This window comes from Notolabrus celidotus, chromosome 18 (assembly GCF_009762535.1).
Source record: "Notolabrus celidotus isolate fNotCel1 chromosome 18, fNotCel1.pri, whole genome shotgun sequence".
In the NCBI taxonomy this organism is placed as follows: Eukaryota; Metazoa; Chordata; class Actinopteri; order Labriformes; family Labridae; genus Notolabrus; species Notolabrus celidotus.
In genome coordinates this window covers 21,826,191-21,851,297 of record NC_048289.1, presented here as the reverse complement: position 1 = coordinate 21,851,297, position 25,107 = coordinate 21,826,191, and the positions used below count along the sequence as shown (strand labels likewise).

General features: G+C 40.2%; 1 protein-coding gene across 1 annotated transcript in view; it reads right to left on the bottom strand.

Moving 5' to 3' along the window:
• lhpp (phospholysine phosphohistidine inorganic pyrophosphate phosphatase) overlaps positions 1-23,811 on the bottom strand; it is a 42,567-nt gene extending 18,756 nt beyond the window's left edge. The window contains exons 1-6 of the mRNA XM_034708780.1: positions 23,577-23,811; positions 23,134-23,321; positions 21,665-21,818; positions 21,509-21,572; positions 21,317-21,409; positions 16,112-16,203 (exon numbers count right to left, since the gene is read on the bottom strand). Of these exons, the coding sequence (XP_034564671.1) occupies positions 16,112-16,203; positions 21,317-21,409; positions 21,509-21,572; positions 21,665-21,818; positions 23,134-23,321; positions 23,577-23,707 (722 nt within the window). The 5' untranslated portion in view covers positions 23,708-23,811. The remainder of the gene's footprint in view (positions 1-16,111; positions 16,204-21,316; positions 21,410-21,508; positions 21,573-21,664; positions 21,819-23,133; positions 23,322-23,576) is intronic.
• Positions 23,812-25,107: the final 1,296 nt, after the last annotated feature.

The following is a 25,107-nucleotide window of genomic DNA, read 5'->3' as shown; positions in this document are numbered from 1 at the left end:
TGGACAGGACTGGAATGGGCGAATGACACAAGGACAAGTACACTTCAGCCCTCAAGGTATTTTTGTGATGCTATGACAACATGAAATACTTTAATTTAGATGATCATGTATATTCAGTTATTATCTCTGTTGCTCTGGGCCTGTAGTTTTTTTTTTACCTTGTGATAAGCAAAATTGCAAAAAATGACTCAATCTACCAATCTACCACAAAATAAAGAAAACAATATGGGATCCATCTTGAGGCAAAACTTTGCTAGCTTGCATACTTTGAGTGTGTATGCTGATCAGTTTGTACAAACCACAAGGCAGCACCCTTGATTAATACAAGCCTTCTTCAGGTGAGGAGAGGGAAGTCAGAAAGTATGGACTTAACAAAAACTGCAATGTGGTTATAGGAAATATTGAACTCCTTGCTTTTTGTCTGCATGCCTGCCGAGGTGGATGGATGGATGGATGGATGGATGGATGGATGGATGGATGGATGGATGGATGGATGGATGGATGGATGGATGGATGGATGGATGGATGGATGGATGGATGGATGGATGGATGGATGGATGGATGGCTAGTTGGATGGATAGATAGATAGCTAGCTGGATGGATAGATAGATAGCTAGCTAGCTGGATAGATAGATAGATAGATAGATAGATAGATAGATAGATAGATAGATAGATAGATAGATAGATAGATAGATAGATAGATAGATGGATAGATGGATGGATGGATGGATGGATGGATGGATGGATGGATGGGTGGATGGGTGGATGGATGGAACATAGACTGGATATTGAAATGGATGCCACAAATGTTAACTGACTGTGAAGCCAAAACTTTCAGAACCCCCTCTCTGACTGGTTGCAGTATAGGTCATAAAGCCTGCCTCCTCCATGTAGATAGATGGGTTAAACTTTAAAATTAAAATACAAGCCAAAATAGTTTTTTTTAAACATGCAAATCTGTTCTGTTGTGGAGTTTACCAACCTGAGGGATCTTGATGTTATATCAGTAAGTTAACTGATTTGATTGGGTTAACTGATTTTGGTTAGGGGGTGAGCTATCAGTCCCCTGGTTCTTCCAGCTAGATCACTTCAGTGCATACTTAAGGTTCCACCAGGGAAATATGTCAGTGTTCACCGAGCCGCTCTTTTGGCTTCATATCTCACAGAGGGAGGAGTGTGGAGGCATGGTGTCTATTTAATATTTAGTCAGTGGGATGGAATGAGGAGCACAAAATGGGAAATTGTGGAAATTAAAATGAAAATAAAAATGATGATAATAAAAAACAGTTCCTTTAAAATAACCACCTCTTTGTCTTCGTTTTCTACAAATTTATTTGATAGATTATTCAGTTTTCATTGGATTTATTCATTTATTTTATCAGTGCATGTTTCTTTAGTAACAGAAAATATACAAACCACCTTGTGATTTCAGTCCCTCTGATGATCATGGGGACCTTGGACACAAAAAGCCCCCCTGCAGATTCTGTTCAAAGGGCATGTAACATTATTGTGCACAGAGCCTGACTCACTGCGTTGGAGAAAAGGCTCTCTGTGATGTTGCAGAAGCAAACTGACCTCAATGACACACGAAATACTGGAAATACTGTAGCTGTCAGGCTGACAAGCTTTTAAGCCCACAGCCTGTGCAGGGGAGAGAGAAATGAGGTAACTGCTGTTAGTACAAAGCTAACATGCTAACAGGGGTTAACAGGACAGGGCGTGAGACACTGTTGCTGTTGTGTTAGACACTATAAAATGCATGAGCGCTTCTCCCTGTAAAAACAAAAAGTAAAACTCATGGCTAACCTGCATTTTGAATGAAAGTATGAAAAGAAGTTCCATAACAGTCTGTGTGATCCATAAAAACAAGGCTTTGAAATATGGTAAGTCATATAAGTTGCAGACAACACTCCCTGTCTGACGGGCACACACTTGAAACCATGTTCATTATCACAGCCTGTGACGCTATAGGACACCAGAGGAGCGCTGAAAGATAAGCTACGCTGAAATACAGTATGTGCTCGAGAGCCATCCCAGGGGCAGTTCATAAAGGCCAAACCCACAGCCATGTACAGCCACCCTGTCAAGGTTCAGTGTCACAGATCTGCAGAGGACAAAGCCCATCCATTAACCCAACACTGCTCAGCTGTGTTAAGTCTGATGTCTGTTTGATTCTAAAGAAAGGTTATCTGAGGAGGAGGTAGTTTATGTCAGAGAGGGGGAAAGCATCACCTTTCTGTGGACACTCAAACACAATCCAGTGAAATGTTTTAACCATGGAGCCTTTCACTCAGTCAGCCATTCAACACAGGTATTTATCCAGGGTGGAGAATTGTTAACTCTCTTTTTCACAAGCGTCCTGAGTACACTGAACAATAAAAACAGACGTAAAACATGTTGCAAACGGTGTAAATGCAAACAAGATAAGGCAGCAATGCTAAATCATGCAAAGCAGAAACTGGAACAGGAGGGTATCACAGGTACACAACCCCAAACACACAATCCTGTTGTAGCACAGTGCATTGAACGATATGCAATCTTTTTTTACAATGTTCAATAATATATATATACTTTTAAAATGCAGATTTTTTTTTAGTTTTATTTTTGGTCACTTTCACCTTTAATTGCTAGGACAACTGAAGAGAGACAGGAATTGTGGCGAGCAGGGGGAAGACATGCAGCAATTGGCCATGGCGGACACTCAAACCAGTGAGCTCTGCACCTAGGACTGTAGCCTCTGTACATGCATAAATGGCTAGGCTAACAGCACCCGAAAAGGAAAATAAGTATATAATTTTTTTCAGGAAAATAAACACTGTTTGTTTTCACCAGGCTTTTAGTTAATGAGTAATGTTTTAACACAAGTTTAAGAATTTTTCATGGTATTTCAGAATAACTTTTTCCATCATTTTAGTTTTGTTTGTTTTCTTACCTATTTTAAAATATATATATTTATTGATTTCTAAAATTATCATATTGATGTTGTGAATTTTTTCCAGTTTTGCACGATTAAATCTCTTATTGTCAATTTTGTTCTTGATTTCAGCCTTTTTCATTCGTCTATGTGAACCACTTTGGACCAAATTGATACAAAACTGACTTTCAGCTGAGTTGAGCACATCTTGCAAGATGTACATCCAAATCTGTCTGAGTGATGTTTGTGCAGTTTCCACTGAAACTTGTGAAAATACACCCACTATTAACGTTGTATTACGCTTATACAAACCACAACGTTATATGAAGCTGACAGCAAAGACATTTCCACCATGAGACTCTGTTTGTACAGGCTGATGAGCCATTTGCTTCTCTAATGAGCTGCACTTCCTCCTATATGCTGCACTGATAATGGCTTTATTTGCATGACTTCAAATACAAGGACCAGCAGAATTCTGGAAATCCCCATTCATCACAGGCCATGTGCCACTAAACTCAACCAGGGTCTTTTTCTCCCTTGATTATGTGCATAGGATTGATTAAAGTTCATGGATGTTGAGAAAGTGTATTAAAAATGCTGTAACGGCTGTCTTCATGGATTGAAGCTGTACCATCCAATTCAACTTGCTCACAACTATATGAAAGACCTAATTTGTCCCATAAGATGGCTTCAAAATGGCATGAAACCACATCCATTTTATTGTGTTGGACCTTGATGCCACTTCTAATAACTCTGATTATAGGTGTAGCAGTTACAGTGATAGCTATGAATATTTGCATAAGACCATCTGGTGAGAACGTTGTGTTCTAACTGATGTTATTCAGTGTGTCAGTGCATACATCTGTGTGTTTTTGCATGGGTACAACATCATCTTTGATAAGGTGTGTACTTAAGTGTAGTTTACACTGTTACTCAGTTCACTCCAGTCATAAAAAGTACAGGCAATCTGCTGAAAGGGGAAGCAGATAAAAGCAGTGTGCCTGAAATGAATAGGTTGTTAAATGTGTTGTTCATTATCTTTTCAGTTGCTGATCACTTAATACAAATTTTAAGATATAATGATTTCCATTTTTTGAAATCTACAATATTTCTCCATTAGTGAACTTGGGTATTGTTTTAAGAGACAGCAGCTGCAACATTATTAAGTAGCTAGCTTAGGTGTAGCCTCTGTCTAACTGTATTTGATGTACCTACCAGGCTAGCAAAGAAGGTGTTTTACAATGATGAATACTTTGCTCTCAGGTTGGAATGTAGGAAATATTACTGATATACTGAATACAGATGGAGCTTTTTGCCCATGCGGTGCATTAATATTCTCCATATTTCTGCACCCTTTCTGGAACCTTGCAGATGTGGACCAAATGTTGCAGTACCATTGGAAATCAAAGGGGGCAGAGTTGAGAAGTGTGGTCAACACTTCCAGCCAGACCATAGAATGTATATAAAATGGACGTCATCTCGCTCGGCACAAAAAATGCTCCCCCTAGTGGCTGGCTGCAGTATATGTCAAAAACTCCATCTCCCCCATTCATTTGAATGGGTCTGCGGTTAAAGTTAAAAAAATAAATACAAGTCGTACGAACGTTTCTCACATCCGTATGCTGTGGTGATATGTAGTTATTATTTGACTGTTTTGTGTTCAAGGACTCTCATTTCTGAAAAGTTTCTTTTTCGTTAGTCATTAGAGGTTAAAAAAACGGGTTTTACATCCAGGTTTGCATTGATTGACAGCTGCCGTAGAGAGAAACTCCGTAGGACCTCGGGACACTACGCTGTAGGGCGGAGCATTTTACCGTGGAAACACACAAATTCCCTACTGCGCATACTCTTGCTGCAGAAAATGTACAAGATGTCAGCGTTCTGGAACGGGATATTTTGACTTCAAAACCGTTCAATGGGAAAAGGCGGAGCGACGCTGTCCATTTTATATACAGTCTATGAGCCAGACCAGCAATACACAATGAAAAAGAATACTTTGAACATGGTGGAACTTTTTGAGGAAAGATTGTGGAGTTGGTTGGAAACTATAAACTCATATGTACATGATGTTACTTCACACATGCCAAGGGACAGGAGCTAGAACAGAACAGCTAGGCATGGATCAGATGAGAATTGAATGTCAGTTGAACAGCAGTGAAGGGGAAATGGAGGTCAACACAGGACCAGTTTGTTGCAGAGCTCTGTAGTGGATGCATTGTTTGTTGCGTGGAATGTAAAAGATGCATGGGAGTACGTGGTGGTTATATTTTTTAAAACATGCATACCTATTTTTAAATGTAAAGGAAGCATAAATTAGCTTTAAGTTGTATGAGCTTGCAGAAACAGCAGTAGTGCAACATTTAAAGAACAGAAAAATACTACTCTGAAAAGTACCCACATGGCCGCTAACATCCCTCACGTCCACTTCTTGTTACTTTAGAAAAGGCAGCAGACTGATACAGAAAGGGCATGAACCAGGGTGGTTTCAGCAAACTTGTTCATAGTTTCTATCAACAGGGACTAGTTCTCTCTTGGGATGTTTAATCTGGTTTGCCTGCTTGCAAAACAGTTTCCCAACACTCACACTAGCAGCCAGGCGCTGGCCACAGGGGGAGGTTTACTATGTAAACTATTTTGAAGATGGTTGTTGCTGTGTGAAAATGTTTGCTGTGCACTCTCTGCCAGATTCAAACGGGAATCCAGTAAGGGCTTCCTCTAACTCATTGGCAGGTATTCAAAATACCCATCGATGCTGTTCTGGCATCCAACACATCACTACACTATTTTCTCCTGGGTGGAATTACAAATGCCAACACTGATGGTGTGTGTTTGAATCAAAAGCCTGGAATCTGACTCTTTTGATTATCACAGACACACAGAGACAGGCTGCATGCCTACACCAAAAGGTTCAGGAACTAATGGGGCCGGCTAGCAGTAGCTATTTTACTGGTTTACAAGAAGTGCATGAAGGAACAGCATGATGTGGACCTGCTTTTATGGAGCTTCAAAGCTCCCCAGTTCTGCCCTGATGCAGTTCCCTCAAGATAAGAGAAAAGAAACAAGAACACAGGACCAGTTAAGGATACAAACTATTGATTTAAAAAAAAACAACATACAAGACAGAGCAAAGGGAAAACTAACCCATATGTACCTGCTCTGCCAGTATCATAACAGCATGACCATTAAAATGAAGTACAGTTCCAGGGCTTTAATCTACACGGTCTTGAAGCTTAATTTAAAAATGAAGTTAATGATTAGCTGATGAAAAAAGTAAATAGTCAGCAACTACAAAGACAAATACTTCATCTCATGAGGCGGTGGTGACCAAACCAGAGCTCAAAGGAATGTGTGTAAGGGTCAGGTGGCCTGAAACATGCTAGGTGGCTTGTAATCTTTACTGATTCTGCAGTAAAATGCATCATCAGTGGGTGCATTACTACATTTTGCTTTTGTTGTTTTTATTTGTAGTTCAGTTTTTAGTGGGATTTAGCCACAAGCAGGAAAACGCTGATGCAATTATCTGGTCACCTAATAGTGGTCTAGCTTTAATGCATTTCTTGTGTCTAGGCAAGGCAAGGCAAGGCAAGTTTATTTATAAAGCACCATTCAGACATGGAACAATTCAATGTGCTTTGCAGAGTTAAAAACAAAAACAAAAACCAGAACAGTAACAATCAACAAAAACATACAGCAAGCTCTTCAAACATTAAAATTTTATATGCGGCCAGTTATGTTTGATCTACTCTCTCTCTCTCTGTGTACTTATGTAACTCAACATACATAGTAAATAGTGTTGGGTCTTATTATTTATTTAAATTAGGAGGGATTATTATAAATAATCAGCCCCCTTTGCTGCTCTGAGGTCCATAACTTGCAGAGTCTTACTGTCCCGCTGGACACAGAATCACAACTGATCTTGTCTTAACAGAAATGAACCCTTAAAATATTCGATTCATCTCAGAACTTCTTCCCAAGGGTTAAGACTCAGACACATTGAGTCTTTTCTGTGTCGAGTCGCAGCCCGAAGCTGGCTCAGACCTCTTGAAATTTACATGAAAGTGCAGCTCACAATCTGTGTTTAGGTAATGTTTCCCAACTACAATTCATTCTCACTTCTCAATTCGTCTGTTGGATGGTAAACGTTAAAACTAAATCCCGCCTTTTATCGTTAAATGCTGGTCATGCTCCGGAAAGTTGGTCATCCCTCCCAGAGGCATCATCATCATCAGACGAAAGCCAATGGGTTCTGAGATTGAGTTCTCTGTGACTGTTTTATATAGAGGGTAACAGTTTAATAAAAGGTGATATGTCACTGTGTATTTCTGTGCCTGCTCTGCTGCCCCCTCGTGGTAAAGAATACACAAACTGGTACAGCATACACAATTTTCAAAATGATGGTATATAACTTATATGATTTTGTAAATTCATCTGCCTTTCTAAAATAATGATCAGTGATCAAAGTCAGGGAATATATCCTTTTCAGGATACAGCAAACAAGACAATACTATTTTTGCTGACTCTGATTTGCAACAGTTTTGGATATTGTGGACACAGTTAAGACTTCCAGCCCAAAGGATTGATTTGCAGCTTTGATGTTTGGGGTACAATTCAACCCATACAGCAACAGAGCTACAAGGCTGAGCAGCGGTTAGACAAGAGTACAGTGTTTGCAAATTGTTCCCACGTTGATCAGCAGTCAGATCTCCATAATAACAGTCTAATTTCAAACCACTTTTTCGTGTAGGCCCTCCATTAAACCTGTTCTATATTAAAGAGCAAAGGGTTCTCTTGCTCCCTGAGGGTAGTTCACTAACTTATGCTCATTATTCAAGAACAAGGGAATTTTTTACCAGAGCACTACTCCAGTACAATTACCCCTGTAAGGTATTACACCTATAGTCTCCATCGACTGTTTCTAGCAGACACGGAAACATCATTTAGCTTGGCACCAACTCTTGTATTTAATCTGTCGGAGCCATCAAAATCACGTAATAAGCACATTTTTAGCGCACATAAAATGAAAATGGGCAGCTATACATGAAACCTTCTTGCTTCACTTAATAACAACATGCATTCATTTATTTAAAGCTCCTGTGAGGAGTATTTACTCGGTTATTTCACTGACCGAACATAGCACTGATGCCTCTTTATGACCCACAAAAGCAAACTGAACCATCAGCAACATGATTCATCACAAAAAAATGTCTACTTTACACATGCACTGGGAAGATCACTAAAGAGATAAAGCATACCACTTTCTCCACAGGGGGTGCTAAATTCAATTCAAAATACTTTATTTATCCCCAGGGGGGAGATAAAAGGCCAGAGAGCAGTGGTTAAAAAACAAGGTTAGGTCAATAACTGCACAGCAGCCACAAAAAGGACACAAACCCAATGTTTCTTACATGAGCTTAAAACTGAAACGTACCGAAGAAGAGAGGGGGGAAAGTTCTGTGCTAACGAGTGAGCAGGAGAGATCCCACGTTAACTGGTGGTGCCGGTGTGTAAACTGTGAGTTCATGCCAACGAACCCAGAGAGCTTCTGCTGTCAGGAGTGGGACTTAGTGACAACAATACTTCAGGACCTTTCTGAATCAGAGGATACCAGCGGCTCACATACGGCTCCAGTCTGCATCACTTATCATCCAGAGTTCCCTGCCTTACAGGAGGTTTGCTTGTTTGAACAGCCAGGATAAAGACAAGTACGTACCATCTTTTAAATTGGCAGAAAAGGGAGTTTTTTATCCGTGCTCATGCAGCGTGGTGCGTCGGAAAATAGTGCCAAAACAAAGGGGGTTTCTGACGGCAAACTGAATAGCTCCAATTTTTCTACTGGTGCATGCATTTGCACCGTGATGAGAGCCTGGACCATATTTTCGTAACAAAAGCGAAATTACGCGAAATAGGCGGCCCTGTCCCCAGAGAATTGTAGCCTAGCTTGCCTGCCAGTCATCTGGGAATTTTCTCATTAAAGGGGAAGAGCTCACCGGCACGCATTGTGGATACCAGGAGCACTTGTATACTGTAACTCACGCGACCACACTTCAAAAAAACTGAAATATCCCTTTAAAGCCCACCTTCTCCATGTAAACAAATGGGACATACTGTAGGTCTAAGTTTAAAATGAAAATACTTGTCCAAGAATTATATCTCTAAAATGGTTCATGTCATTATGATCGGGTTCTTTTGCTAAATTATACTATTTTTTTCCCCCTAAGAACAGAACGGTGGGATTGATTAGCCACACAAAATCATGCTTTGTTGATCGGCATGCAGCCTGACACACACTGATCATCCCAACCATCTGCCAGTGAGGCAAGACCATTTAGCCTATGAGCAAGAGCCACATGTCAGCTCTGCTGCAAGCCTGTACGATAGCTAGCTAACACTGACTGCCACTGCTGCCTTACCAAATATTAGACCTAAACCTATTCATGTTTCTTGCATTAATGTTACTTGCCATAAGCAAATTGATGATGCTTGCTTGTCTGGTGAAGAAGAGCAGCATACTTTTTCACCTGTTTGCTTCCTTTAACAAAGTCATTGTTAGCTTTAGCTGTCCGGCCGTCTTTAGCTAACTGTGGAGACCTTTTTATTTACAGTCTATGGTGGAGACTATTTGGGCCCTTTTTAAAAAATTTCAAATGCACGGTCTTGAGCTTATGCCGCAAGGTGAACTAGGACATGGATTGAAGTTATATCCATTGAAACAATCTCTCTGACTTACCAAATTAACAGATGTGTACATTTAGGCACCAGACACAGCAGTATTATTTCATATCGTATTTAAAACTCACAGACACGGACAGTATTGACAGATTCTAATGATAACCAACATTTCATGCACTTTACATAAAAAAGACAGGTTGTCCTATTTTTCATATAATCATGTTTTACCAAAGACAGTGATACAAAAAGGGAGCATTTGATAGATCTAGAATAAGTCAAAATCTTTAAAATAAGCTGATATGATTAGATTTGTCTGTGATTTGTATCTTTTTCCCTTCCTGTCTTGTCACCAGGCCTGGGCTATTTGAAGCAGCGTTTTCCACAAGCCGGAGGCCTGCTCAGCATCTGGTTGACTTGGAAACAGCTGTGTTTTCAGAGATCTGACTGAGGGTTTATAGCCGCTCCCAGCAAGCCCGGGTTCACAGGGCCTGTTTTGCTGAAAAATGTTAAATTTCACGTCTGCCTCCCTCGCTCACAGTCCCATGGAAACACTGTTGCTGTCACAGTTTTTCTTCCTGTTCTCAGGGAATGTATAAACTATAATAGGTCTAAGAGGTGAAGGATCTAAGGATGTTTTGAGCTGATGTTAACCGAGGGAATTACAGCCAAGGGGCTCCATAAACCCGAAAATGATAAATACACTTATTGCTGGCTCTTTTCTGTGGCTGACATCCAAAATCCAAATGTCTGTTCTTCGCTCTCACACAGAACCATAACGCAAATGCTACACAAAGAGGATAATGCAGAAAGAAAACATGGCCAAAAGCCAGGGGACACCTAACTGTCGTCCTGATATGAGCTTATTAAACATCCCATCCTGAAACCATTGGCATTAGTTGTCACAATTCCAAGAATGCTTTCCACAAGACTTTAAATGTGTCTGTGCCAATTTGTGCCCCTTCTGCCAGAAGAGCATTACTGAGGTCAGGTACTGAAGTTGGACGTGACAGCCTGGCTCTGAATACATGCTCTAAATCCTCCCAAAGGTGTGCTGTGGGGTTAAGGTCAGGGCTGTGTGCCAGCTAATCAAGTTCATCCCACAGCTCATGGAACCAAACTGTGGACCTTGGTTTGTGCTCTGGGGTACACTCAAAGGGCCTTCTCCTAACCACAAAGTTGGAAGCATCCATATGATTAAAATGTCTTTTCATCCTGCAGTCCAGAGTCCAGTAGCTGTCTGATTTACGCCACAAAAGCAGGACCACTGTGACTGTGACTCAGTAGTAGAGGGGGTCGTCTCTCAATTTGGAGGTGGGCAGTTCGTTCTCATTTCATGCTGTCACATGTTGAAGTGTACTTTGGACCCCAAATTGCTCCCAATGACATAGTCAGCGGTGTGTGAATGTGTATGAATGGTACTAGTTAATACTGACGGTCCCCTATGATAGCATCTTCTGCCATGGTGTGGATGGGGGAACGTGACAAGTAGTGTAAAAACACTTAGAGTGGTTGGAAAGACAAGAAAAGTGCTATCTAAGCAAAAGTCCATTACACTTGACATTTGGCATTGTGCATGGTCATCCCGATTTCATTAATCCCCTGGCACGGATGATGTGCTACTTTTCCTTTCAGATGTTGTTTTGCTGCATAGTGAGCAATGCAACAAATGACAGACAACCTGAACAAATAAAGACAAATAAGAAATTGTTTGTCCAACTTTATGACATTTTGCATGGTCCACCACCTCTTGACTGAGCTGTTGTTGCTAATAGTTGATCTGCCTTATAATAATAGCTCTTACAGTGGACTGAAGCAGCTATACTTGGGGGGAATAACTTCACAAAATGACTTGTGGCTAAAGAAGGACGCCAAATTTAAAGTCACAAAGCTTTTCAAGGACTTATTCTTTATTCTAATTATTTCTCTCTGGAGATTTTTAACCACTGTGCCGGATCATTGAACTACTGTCAATGAACATGACTGAAAACACCTGAAATCAATAATACGTGGGCAGGTATGCAACAGTACTTGGCAAGACAGTTGAAGTCAGTACCCGTCAGGGACCATTCTTATCAGGGAGATTAAAAATGAATTGCAATACCTGTTCTCAAACAGCAGAGGGCACTAGGGGTTGGAATCGAAAACTGGATCCGACTTAGAACCGGTTCCAATTGATCAATTCCATTGGAATTGTACACCTCAAATGTTATCAATTCTTCTTAACGATTCATTTCCCAGCACGACATCACGTCGCGGTAAGTTGCATTAAGTCTCACTCTGTGATGCAGAACTCTTAGGTGCAAATACCTCAAATATGCTGAAGCATTTGTCGACTCGGACTCGGCCTCGAAGCTTGGGGTTGGCGTCGGGCCGAAGTGGAGGAGGGTTCCATGTAAACATGTTTGCATCGGGGATGCGGACCCCCGCCTACCTCTCTTTCGGAGTCGGGACGCTTTCCCTCAGGCTCACGCGGCCGAAATGAGGCACCGAGAGCAGGTAAAATACCTCCATGATGACCCCCGGAGGAAAAGCGTTTTTCCTCTCCAAATTCAAAGTCTTTTCATCCAGGCTCCAGGGGCCACGTCCAGACACACGTAGCCGAGAATGAGGTCAACCTATTATTCAGTATGTTCAAGTTGAATATGTTCATGTTCAGTCTTGTGCAGACATAATTTTGGAAAAAATAAAATGGTTCCTTTTGGTGCGAAAGACTGTGTAGAACTACTTTTTTCCCCTTAAAAAAACCCTCAGGAATTGTTAGGAGAATTGATAAGGAATTGGATTGATAAGCAGAATCGACAATGGCATTGGCATTGATAAAATCGTATCAATTCTCACCCCTAGAGGGCACCATTTGCTATACATTTCTCTTGTTTGACGACATTATGTCTCTTGTAGCTGTAGCTGAATAGAATCGTTTAGACATGATGGCAGTGGGGGAAAATTTTGCAGTTGAGGATTTGATGCCAGTGATTACCAGACGTGGACGACACTTGGGCACCCACCAAAGAATGTTGGATGACTTTTTAAGCGTTTTTCCCCCCATCCTGCTAAGATTATCAATAAACTAGTAGAAAATCTCTCTCTCTCTCTTTGCATATGTGACAAGTTTTAGCTCCACACCTGCTGTGCAAGTAGCAGGGAGCAAAAGAAAGACAGCGTCACTGCACTGTAAGAGCTCATAGGGGCTGATAAGCACTACAGGGAAGCAATTATGTGACCAGTTGGGTATTTGCCTGCTGTATCGCTGTGTATTCATGTGTTTTGTGACATGAGCTTTTTACTCATCAGAACATTTGATCAAGATAACCACAGCTGAAAGACAACACTTGTTGGAGACATGTTCTTCTGCAGGAAACTGTCATTTATTTTATCCAGTTCCAAAGAAAGCAAAAAAATAACAAAAATGGATGAACTGTAATAGAGTTTAAAGTGACACAAGCGTCAGTGCATAGCTGAAACAAGTATCTGGGAGACAAATGGAGTCACATAAACCTCGTAAACTCTGCAGAGTCCGCTGAGAATACACATACTTGCTTCTAAGTGAAAACACTGCATACTGTCTGCTTGTGAACTCATTTACCAGCACAGAGTGTACATGTAACACACATTCACAGACATGCCAGCAACATTCGCAAACCCTCACACACATGGGAGTGGAAACACACGGCCACATGCTTGTGTCACACAGACAGGAATAACCGTGCTCTGACAGAGGACAGCTCTTACACTCGGTGACTGTGCTCTTAGTGCAGGATTAGAGCCGACTGATGCTCAAGCAGATTACTCAGCGTGGTCACATGACCCAAGACCTGCATGCCGGTTTTAGGCATTGGAGCAGGTCATCCGGCGTGGTGCTCTTTACACTAATCTGTGGGTTAGGGCCAAACACAGTTTTAAGAATATAAGGGAGGAGGAGGTTTGAGGTCCTCCAAAAATAACAAGTTAACTTTTTTGTGTTTGTTCTGTCTCGTTATGTACCATCTGTAAGTTTAAATGCCGGAATGAATATGTCCATTTGATGCAACATTTTAACTTCTTTTTTTTAAAGTTATGTTTTGGGGCATTTTTGCCTTTATTGGATTATTGGATAGGAAAGCTGGAGAGAGACAGGGAATAATAATAATAATAATAATAATAATAATAATAATAATAATAATAATAATAATAATAATAATATTAATAATAATAATAATAATAATAATAATAACTGATATTTATATAGCGCCTTTCAAGAAAACCCAAGGTCGCTTCACAGGGTCAGGTAGGGGGTCTGGGGGGTAGGTGGGGATATCTAACGGGGAAAGGCCTTGAGGAAAAGGTGCGTTTTGATTGCTTTCTTAAAACTGTCCAGGGTTGGGGCGCTGCGGATGTCAGGAGGGAGAGAGTTCCACAGAGTAGGGGCTGCCACACTGAATGCTCTGTCCCCGAAGGTCCGCAGCTTAGTCCGGGGGATGGAGAGGAGACCCAGATCTGAAGACCTTAGGTTCCAGGATGGAGTGTGTTGGTCGAGGAGGTCAGCCAGGTATTGGGAGAGAGGGCATGCAGGGATTTGTAGGTGAGGAGGAGGAGCTTATATGATGCATTACTTTACAGGGAGCCAGTGGAGGTGAATGAGAGTGGGGGTGATGTGCTGCCAGGGCTTGGTGTGCATGAGAACCCTGGCAGCTGAGTTCTGCAAGTATTGGAGCCTGTCCAGGGCATTACTGGGTACCCCGAACAGGACTCCATTGCAGTAATCCAGCCTGGAGGGAATGAATACATGGATGAGGGTCTGGGCAACTGAATCGGAGAGAGATGGACGCAGCCGGGAGATGTTCCTGAGGTGATAGAAGGCAGACTTTGTGACTGATTTGATGTGTGAACGGAAGGAGAGGGTGGAGTCAAGAATGACACCCAGGTTGCGGACTTCAGGAGATGGGGAGATCGAACAGCCATCCACATGGAGGAGGAGATCTCCAACCTTCCTGTGCAGTGGCTTGGGGACCACAACCATGAGCTCCGTCTTTTTACTGTTGAGTTTGAGGAGTTTAGATGTCATCCAGGCTTTTATGGTGTGAAGGCAGTTGACCAGAGACTGAGGGGGAAGCTGGGTGGATGGTGAGGTGCTGAGATAGAGCTGAGTATCATCAGCGTAACAATGTGGAACGTGGGGGAGTAGAGAGTGGGGAAAGACATGCAAATAATGGTAGAGGCCGGGAGTTGAACCTGCGACCGCTGCAACAAGGACGGTAGCCTCTACACATGGGGTGTGCGCTTAGACTACTAGGCCAATGGCGCCCCCAGCTTTTTAGCTTCTGTCCACCAAGTATTAGAGGAAATGCAGCTTATAGTACTAATTATTGAGGCTTATTTATTAGTGTTCAGCAAAGAGAGCTTAGTTTGGAGGTGTCAGTGTACATTTTTATTTCCCTATTGATGCTTTAACTTGAGAGGAATCAAAATCCTTGTTTTTCTGCTGCTCTAAGTTTATAAATCTGTGTTTGAAATCTAAAAGTGTAAAAGTGTAAATGTTAGGGATTCAATTTCCTTAATTATCTCCTAAGTACACAATTAAACTTTGTGCTGAGGTCATATTACTCAAAAATCTCCATAATGTCATGTATGGCTCTACAACAGTGTTTCCTCATCCTCCTAGTATCTTTCCTCCTTACTTAAAGCCATAAGAACCACATACATCTTCTAAAATATTCAGCCGTATGTTTCAGTAATTACACCATGTGAAGGGTGCCTCAGTAATCTCCAGATATGGGATCATAAATCTTTGGTGACTCTGACCTTGTGGGAGAGAAACAGTCAACATGTGGAGTGAATAAAGTTATTTTCAGAGGATTCCCAATCAAATAAACAAATCTGGAGGAGTTGGAGAACGGGGGGTGGTTTGGTTCACAGGAAGATGGTGTGTTTATGGTGGAAGCTTTGGTTCACAACCCTGGTGTGAGGGCGCCCTCTACTGATAGGCAAGGGAATCGCTTTTGTTCATCCTGGTTTTTAAAATGCCATCAAAGTGGATTCATATGTTATAGAAAGTGCATTTTAACCCGTAATTTTCTTGTGTTTGCTTAAAAAGAGGCTTGCTGAAAAGATAAGTATAATGTTTAAAGATTTGCGTGCTGTGCTTTCATATTTTAGGTAATCTAGGACATGATATTGTGTGATTGTGGAGGTTTTTCTCCAAAATGAGTAGTGTAAAACCTAAACTAAAAACAGTTACTGCTCTCTGAAACATAAATTAAAGATTAACCATACTTTTATTAATGTCTGATAGGCTTTCATATACCCTAAATAAAAACAACAGATGTGTAGTTCAATGTAATATGAGCACTTATACAAGGGAATTCTTGGTCTGGGTCTGTGAAGGCACAGGATGTGATCAGGACTGCAAGGGTTAAGCATACTTCAGCAGGGAACTCACTGGCATGGTTAAAGAAAAGCTTGACCTGTTGCTCACTGAGGAGTTGTGTTCAGGTTTGGCAGATTATGCCACCGAACGAAGTAATGGTTCACTAATTTCAGGACACCACTTACCTGTACTTTCCAGTCCTGACTTGTACACCAAGCATTCCACAGTTTTGGGCTCCGCCTACATCGCTCACCAGATCATCGCCGATCATCAGCCCCTGCAAACGCAGACACAAGAAGAATGAAAGGAGGGATCATTTCATATAGTTCAGCAGAAGAGCGACAATAATGTGATAATGATGGAAGTGCCTACAGTTTGATGGCATGCACTTTACAATGGGGTTTATGAGTGTGGGGGGATACATAGGACAAAGATCTTTGTTTGCTAAAGAAGATGGGTTTGGTACGGTGGCCCTGAGAGCTCATAGCATTGCAACTTAAGAAGACACATGCAAAAAGACAAAACACAAGCAAACATCTTCATCGGTTTGACAACACATGTGCAGCATTTAGAAAACGCGCTGCAAAGACCAAAACACAACGGAAGTGTTTCCAGAGGACACTTAAAAGTGATGCACACATCCGGACATGCTTGTTGACGCGGATTTTGAGTCACAGCGCTATGAAGGTTCTCTTACCGTCAGTGGTGTTGTAAAATTTGATAAAAAAGTAAGTGTTTTTGATTAATTTTAACATTGTTATCGCAACAGCAGATCACTGCAACAGGCTGAATCATGCGATCACTTTTTTTTTTTATATTAATTAATTTATTAATTTATTAATTTATTTGTAGTGCCCCACATACAGATGCTACAGTCCTCGTCGCAGGGGTTGCCGGTTCGATTCCCGGCTTGTCGACCAATCCCCTTTGTCTTCCCCTCTCTCTACTCCCCATATTTCCTGTCTCTCTTCAGCTGTCCTATAAAATAAAGGCAAAAAAGGCCAAAAAATATAACTTTATAAATTTTTTTTTAAAAAAACCACTTACTTTTTTATCTAATTTTTCCAACACCACTGATGGTGGTGATGTGCTAATGTTGCTGGGGGGGGGGGGGGGGGGGGGGGGCAAAAAAAAGGGTGCTTTTAGGCCACCTGCCTATTTAATCACCACGTGACATAATGACATCTCTTTGTATTATTCCACACTGCTCATAACATGCCTTGTTTGGTTTGAACACTTTGTTCCTTGGAGAAACCACAAACTTGACATGTGTCCATAAAACTAGACCAGAGGTTTTCTTGACGATATGACGATGCTTGCAATTAAAGTCCTTCATATACGTAGGTCTCCACTGTGAGTTTCACTATGAGTTTGGTTGTCCTTCTTTCTCTTTCTTTTCATGCTTTTTTTTGAAGTGGATATAATCATGAATTCTAGTAAGAACAACTGACTCACTGATTTTGTTTTTGCACATGAAGTGATTTTCTGGATTGGTATCCAGATGCTGTGCCAAAGCTGCACCAAACAGCTCATAGGTACAACAAAGCACTCCACACTGAGCCGCACCTGGATCTAGCAAGTTAAGTTTGGACCACAAAAATGTGAAGACAAAAAGCTTATGCAACTGTGTACCAGCTCTGTAAATGTGTCAATGTTTTGTTGGCCCTTGTGCACAAATGTAACCGTCACATTAACTTAAAAATAACAATAACAGCCTGTGCACACTGCAACATGAGGTGGGGGGGGTCTAAGCTTGGCTTGATTTTGTCCTTCGTGATACGCCAAGGACAATCATAAACACGCATCAGGGATAGCATTACTATCTGTCATTTGGCCATGCATAATAATCATTCTTATTACACCAAGAGTGCTGCTACTTTACCCTCCTGTTCTTTTAGCTTACTACCTCAGCACCACGAGCTTGGAAGATCCATTTCAGCCTGCCCTTCCTCCCTCTAAAGTTTCTTTGAAAGCTATCCTTTCCCCTGCTTTGAGGCCTGGCTTACAGAGTTCTCCAGTACCTTATATATGGAGAGGATCAGATATGAGTTGTTGGGCATAACAACCAGATTCAAACTGGTATGGCAGCCCTTCCTTGACTACATCACAGCTCTTAGAGGACCCACATGACACCTTAATGCCTTTGCCTTTTAATCACACAATATAATTGCACAAAAGGATGACCATAGCAATATGTATGTATGTATGTATGTTTGTTTGTTTTTCTGCTTTTTTGTTTTCGTACAATTGGATGGGGGAAGGTGGGTATATTCTTCTTTGTTAACCTTCTGAATGTTCTATGTCTTCTGAAAAAGCTATAAATAAAGTTGTTGTTTTTTTTAAAAGCTATCCTGTCCACAGACCAGTGCCTGTTACAAAAACTTAAACCCCTGACACTGACTTTTCAATCAATCAATCAATCAATCAATCAATCAATCAATCAATCAATCAGACTTTATTTGTAAAGCAGAGTGCTTTACATAGAAAATAATAATACAAGTAATAAAAAAAAAAAAAAAAAACTAGAAAAAAACAGAAATAATGATATATTGGTCCACAATATATGAATAAATAAATACAAATTAAAAATAAAGTTAATAAACACTACATATGTATAATAATAATTCAAAACAAGTAAGTATATGACTTTTTAATATAGACTAAAATATGAACTGGGTATGCAACTGAATAAGGTAATATAGAATAAGACTCAAAGTGAGACTAAAACTGTAGGTCTTTTAGTCTCAAAAATATGATTTCTGAATTAGTGATTTATAAGTGGCTGACATGGTAAGGAGAGGAGGTACTATGATTAAGCTGCTCTGAATAAACTGGATCTTTTAAAGGAGGTTTAGCTGTTTTTTCTGTGAGAGGGGTGCATGTTTTTGTAAAAGGAGGCTTCTCAGGAACTGGGAAAGAGATAACACTGTAATTTCATTCTGATTATTTAGTGAGTGACTCAATGAACAGGGACTTTCTGTTTTGCACCATCTCTGCATCAAAGCAACTAAGGAGCTTTAGGCGCATCTATGTACATATTCATGTCACGTTCAAGGTACAGAAACCCAGAGAAATTTGCAGAACTTGAACTGAGATGAACCCAGCTCTCTCAAAGTGCAACCTCCCAGCTCCCAAAAATAGAAAAGCATGGACTGACTGGGGTGATAGAGCGCCATCGTTCCTCTCAGGATACTCTGGGATCAGCTGATACCACGGGAGAGACATTAAACACATGTTCAGACACCTGCTGAGGGTGAGACAAAAAAAACACAGGAGGGTGCGTCCTTGCTCTGCTCTGTGATTGGTTCCAGGATAGAGACTCTATCAAGTGTCAGTCGCCTGTGTGAACTCATGGAGGTTAAATGTAAGAAATGTAATTCTGTTGTATTTTTTCAATATAGAGCCTCAGCAGGTGAAACTTGAACAGTACACAGATGAATAGAGAGTTTTTAATCAACTACTTCTGAGGTGGTCAATTGTGCCATTTTTCAATCAAAGATAACCCCCCAAAAATGCAGATTTCTTCTGTAAATGTGTGGAATTGTTGTGTTTCTTTGTTAATCATTACTGTAAATTAAAATTAATTAGGTTTTGGACTGTTGGTTGAAACGCAGGAGGCGTTTGAGGACATTATTCTGAGCTGTGGAAACTGTTGGATGGGCTTTTTTTGTCGTTTGTTAAAAAAAAATGTACCTACTAAAAGCTGAATCAATTGATCACAAATTAATCTACAGATAACTTAAAGCTCCTGTGAGGAATTTTCAGCTGGTTATAAAATAGGCTGAAATTAATACTGATGCCTCTTTATGACCTACAAAAGCCAACAAGACCATCAGAGCAAAAACTGATTACTTTTAGAGTTATTTGTAGTGTCTGAAGCTGCTGTGGCGGGGTAGGTGTCAACTGTTAACTTTGTCCTTGTCAAAGATTCTTGATAGATCATATATTTCATTGTTTGGAGACAGCAGGATGAGATTTCTTTGTTCAAAAACCCACCACTTTCACATGTGCAGGGTTAAATCAGGGATTAATACTTTGTCCACAGGGGGCGCTAAAATCAAATGAAAGTTTCTGAAAGAAGCTTTAAGAGCTTGTGAGCCAAGACTTTAAGATGTTTTATTACCCGGCTGTCTTACTGATCTTCCAGTTGTGTAAGATGCTTGATTCAGATTGGACGGCAACAGGCAGATGAGAATCCATTACAATGGGACTCTAACTGACGTGGAATCACTGAGACTGTTTTTTTTATAACTGTGTACATAAATCACTTTAAATCAATAAAATGATTTTTTAATCAATGTTTTTTGACAACTTGTTTGTATTTTAAGTTAGTAGCTGGGTAATAAGTCTTGTCTCCCCCTGTTGGCATTCTTTTTCCCATAACAACCTGCTAACCATACATTATCCCTTAAGTCATTGACCTGACGCCTTTAAAATTGTGGGGTATTTATTCTGGCTTCAAAGCAATCTGACGGAAACTTTTTCAGTTTCCAATCCCATGAACTTGGATTTATGCCACACTTGGATTTGTTTGGGATAACTTGAAACTTGTGATGACAGACTTACTGTTCTTTAATTATGCCTGTAAAGCTTAATGTGGATGACTTGGACCTTGACTTGTACCTCTGATTCCAATTCAACCCACTAAACTACAATGACTTGGGTTTGTTTCAAATAACTTGATTTCATAAAATGAACTTTCATATGAAAGTAACTGTACTGTTGTGTCTCTGGAAAAAAAGTGAGTGCAGTGTTAACAGTGTACTGATATAGCTTTATGTTCTTCACTTATGTGAGAAAACACAAAATGAAGCTAGAATATGTGTGTCTTTGTGCATCTTTGTATGAAGTATATAGTTTTACCACTATACAAGACAAGTAACATGACAATGAACAAAGTTTGTTTGAAATGATGACCCTTCTTTCCTCTTTTTTATGAACAGACTTAAAAAAAATAACCTAAAATAGCCATTCATGAGATGTAATTATGTCACTTCTCTTTTAGCTGCCAATACATTCCTGTAGATGTAATTCTGAAACTATTCATGCCGTTGATTGAGGAACGTTTTTTAGAATTTCAGTGTTTTTATTTCTTGGATACATCCCTGTAGACGCTGACTGCTCCATGTTTGTCATTTAAAACACAGTGACCAATGCTGTAACATTGAGCATGGTCTGTAAAGGGCAAACCCTCCTTTTCGAATGCTTCCACCTCAGTAAGAGTATCCCTGAGTTTCCTGGCTTACCACCCACTACAGTTGAAGGTTAAAAGAAGTCACAGCATGGAATAATTCACACAGCAAAGATAAGCTAGATGTGTCTCTCTCTGGCTGAGATCAAGGTGTGTAGTATTGCACAATGAGCATTAAACTCATCTGTTGTCTACCTACCTCATGTGAGTGTAACTTCATGTCAGTGAGAACAGTCTGGTAGAACATTGGGGAAGGTTTTCCAATCACTTCAGCTTTTGAATCAGTGGCATACTGAAGAGAACAAGGGTTAACAACAGTTAGCCATGATTAATATCTACTAAACTGCTGTTACTGATAGATATACTCGTGTAAATTATGCATCTAATGTACCTCCAGAGCCTTCGTGTAAGCACCAACATCTAGTTTCAAACCATCTGTCTCCTTGTAGTATTTCCTATGAGGACAGAAGTTTGTTTAGTTCTCTGTAAATATGACACATTTTGCCTGTAAGAAAGAATGTGACACTGATTACTGATATTCTCTTACCCTTGGCCCATAGAGATCAGCAATGGCTTCTTCTGCCATGTAAGGACATTGAAAGCATCATTCATGTTCTTGTAGGTAAACGCTTCAGCTGCGTCTCCAATCACCACACAGTTTGGGTTGCTTTTGTCAACGGTGTCAAACTCAGGAAGCACTCCTGCAGGAAAGGAACAAACATGGATACTATGAACCATTGGGTTGTTCTTTGAAAGTGATACCCTTACATATAATCTTTCAAAAAACTGTACTTATTATGTGCTGTTTGGCAAAAAAAGTCATAACACTCATCAACAGCCATTAATAAGTGAGGTATTTTGAGATTATGGCAAGATCTCTGTGTTTTCCTATGCCTCTTTATCCAGCAATCTATAAATTCCAATCGCTCCCGTCAGCTCTGACCAATCAGAACCAATCTCCTGGTTAGTCCTCCTACATCATCCTGATTGAACTTGCACTACGATCTGTTTGTGGGCAGGGCTTACAGGAGCAGAGAGGGGGGAGAGGGGTGTAGTGAGAGGGAAAACTGGTGTGAAGGGGTAGTGTTGACATTCACAATCCCTCCCTGAACTGATGTTTATTCCAGGGCTACCAACAGCAGCTTTAACTGTCCATTGTTGATTCAAAGGGATATTTCAGTTTTTTTGAAGTGGGGTCGTATGAGTTACAGTAGACTATTGCTCCTGTTAGCCGCAATGAGTGCCGGTGAGCTCTTCCCATTTAATGAGAAAATTCCCAGATGACCGGCAGGCAAGCTAGGCTATTTTCTCTGCGGACGGGGCCTCCTATTTTGCGTAATTTCGCCAAAGTTAAGAAAATATGGTCCAGGCACTCATCATGGTGCAAATGCATGCACCAGTAAAAAAAATTGGAACTATTCAGTTTGCTGTCAGAAACCCCCTTTTTTTTGGCACTATTCGGACAGACCTCGCAGACCGGTGTTCTTCCGCTGCATGAGCACGGATACATGCCGATCAGCTGTTTGGATCGACAAGCATGTAGCAGGATCAAGTAGCAGTATCGGTCTTTAGAGTGAATTAAACTCACTTTCCTGCAACTTTAACGACATCGGTCTGTGAGGTGCATCCGAATATAGTGCCAAAACAAAGGGGGTTTCTGACGGCAAACTGAATAGTTCCAATTTTTTTTACTGGTGCATGCATTTGCACCGTGATGAGTGCCTGGACCATATTTTCTTAACTTTGGCAACTTTGGCAACTTTGGCGAAATTACGCGAAATAGGCGGCCCCGTCCGCAAAGACAATAGCCTAGCTTGCCTGCCAGTCATCTGTGAATTTTCTCATTAAAGGGGAAGAGCTCACCGGCACGCATTGTGGCTAACAGGAGTAATAGTGTACTGTAACTCATACAAGCCCACTTCAAAAAAAACTGAAATATCCCTTTAACATTAGAAGATGCACTATCTATGGGATCAAGTGCAATAGTTACTGTAACTTAAAAGTTTGAAGCACTACCATCATGAACCAGCAAGTGGGGCCGTAACCCTCTCTCCTTCAGGACAGCCACGACTGCAGGTGCAGGAGAGAAGACCTCAGATACGGAGATGTCATAACCCAGTCTTCCCAGTTTGGCAACGAACTTCTCTCTGCTGGCCTGCGTCTCATTGGTGCAGAAGCGGAGCTGCAGGTCAGATGTCCTGAGCCTTTAAATGAGAAGAGGAGGAGGGGGAGTCATGTTTTGAATGGAGCAGACAGCTTGTGACAGTACAATGACAGCGAGTTGTCTCGAACAGCAACGTGCACACTAACCATTAACAGGCATACAGGAGTCTACCCTTACAGACAATCACTGTGCACGTGCGCTTTTCTGTATTAGGTTTGACATTTATGTACGCACGACATGCGTTAGGAGAAAACATGCAGCTACGACCGAAACTACTCGCTAAGTGTTCACTCACTTCCTCACAGCTTCCACTGAACCTGGTATGGCGACACCGTCACCCTCCCCTGCGTCGTACAAAACACCACACATGTCCAAAATGACACCTTTCAGATTCTTTGCACAGTCTGGCCACTTTTTGTCAGCCATGGCGAAAGGACCTGTGGTAAACTGTCTATGGGCGACACTCGGTAACTTGGCGCATGCGCATAATATTAGGAATCTTCTCTGTACCTACACGTGTCGTCATCGTTTACATTCTAACTGAGACATTAGGATAAACCAATCAGGCTTTATTTATAAAGAGCTTTTCATACAATGTCACTGTAAGCCAAAGCGCTGTACATAAAAACAACCTAAAATAGAATAAATTAAGAAAAAAATCCCACCCCCAGCCCCGACCCCAAACCCATCCCACAATCCTAAGGTTAAGAACACAATATTTATTGATTTATTTATCATTTAAAAAGACCATGCATATTAAATAACACTTCTGTAAATATGCCAGACTTAACCAAAATGCTCTTTTACATCCGTAGTCCCTTACCAGATGTTAAAAAGGCTCCATAAAAAGATCCAGATTAATCAAAAACAAAAAAATAAATGAAGTAAAATAAAATCAAAATAAGAAGGGAGAGGAGAAACCAAAACACAAACAAAAAAAGAAAAAAGAAATGAATAAAAAAAGAAAAGAAAAGTACAAATAGTACTTTATGGAACAATAATAATAATAACAATAAAATAAATAAAATAAATGAATAATAAAAAAGAAGTTGCTAAACAAACTGAGGAAACGCTCTCATGATATCTTAATGAGGAAACACTGGAGGTAAAATAAGATGTTTTCAAACTCAACACAGGAAATTAAAATCACCAAAATAAAATAAATTTCTGAGATAATAAAACACTTTAATATTAAACCATTAAAAGAAAATAAGATGCTATACTTTAAAAAATAAAACAGAATAAAAGTGACTAAAATTTGAACTAGATCATAAATAAATAATGAATAAATAAATAAATAAATAAATACATAAATAAAACTGTTATGAGAATAGAACTCAGTTAAAAGCGAGAATAAAAAGGTAGTTTGCTTTTAAAAATGTTGATGCTCTGTGCAGCCCTAAGATCTTCAGGTAGGGTGTTATGATGCCAAAGTTGCCATCTTAGAGGCGCCGATAGAGATATTGAGACTTTTAAATGTAAACTAAAAACTTATTTATTCAGTCTGGCTTTTATGTAGGGTTTAACAATTTTATTACTTACCTTTTACTGTAATATTGATTTAAATGTTGCTTTATTATTTTAGTAATTTTAACTGTTATCTTATTGTATTTTATGTATTTATCCATTCATTTATTACATTTTTATTTATCTACTCAGTTTTATTGATATTTTTAGCCCTGGTTTTATTTTTCAACTTTTATCCTTACCCTTTTTAAAATCTATTTATTTTAACTTTTTATGTTTTAACTTATTTTAATAACACATATTTTATTTTGGTGTGCATTGGTCTCTATTTTATTTCATTTTTTGCTGTTCCTATTTTT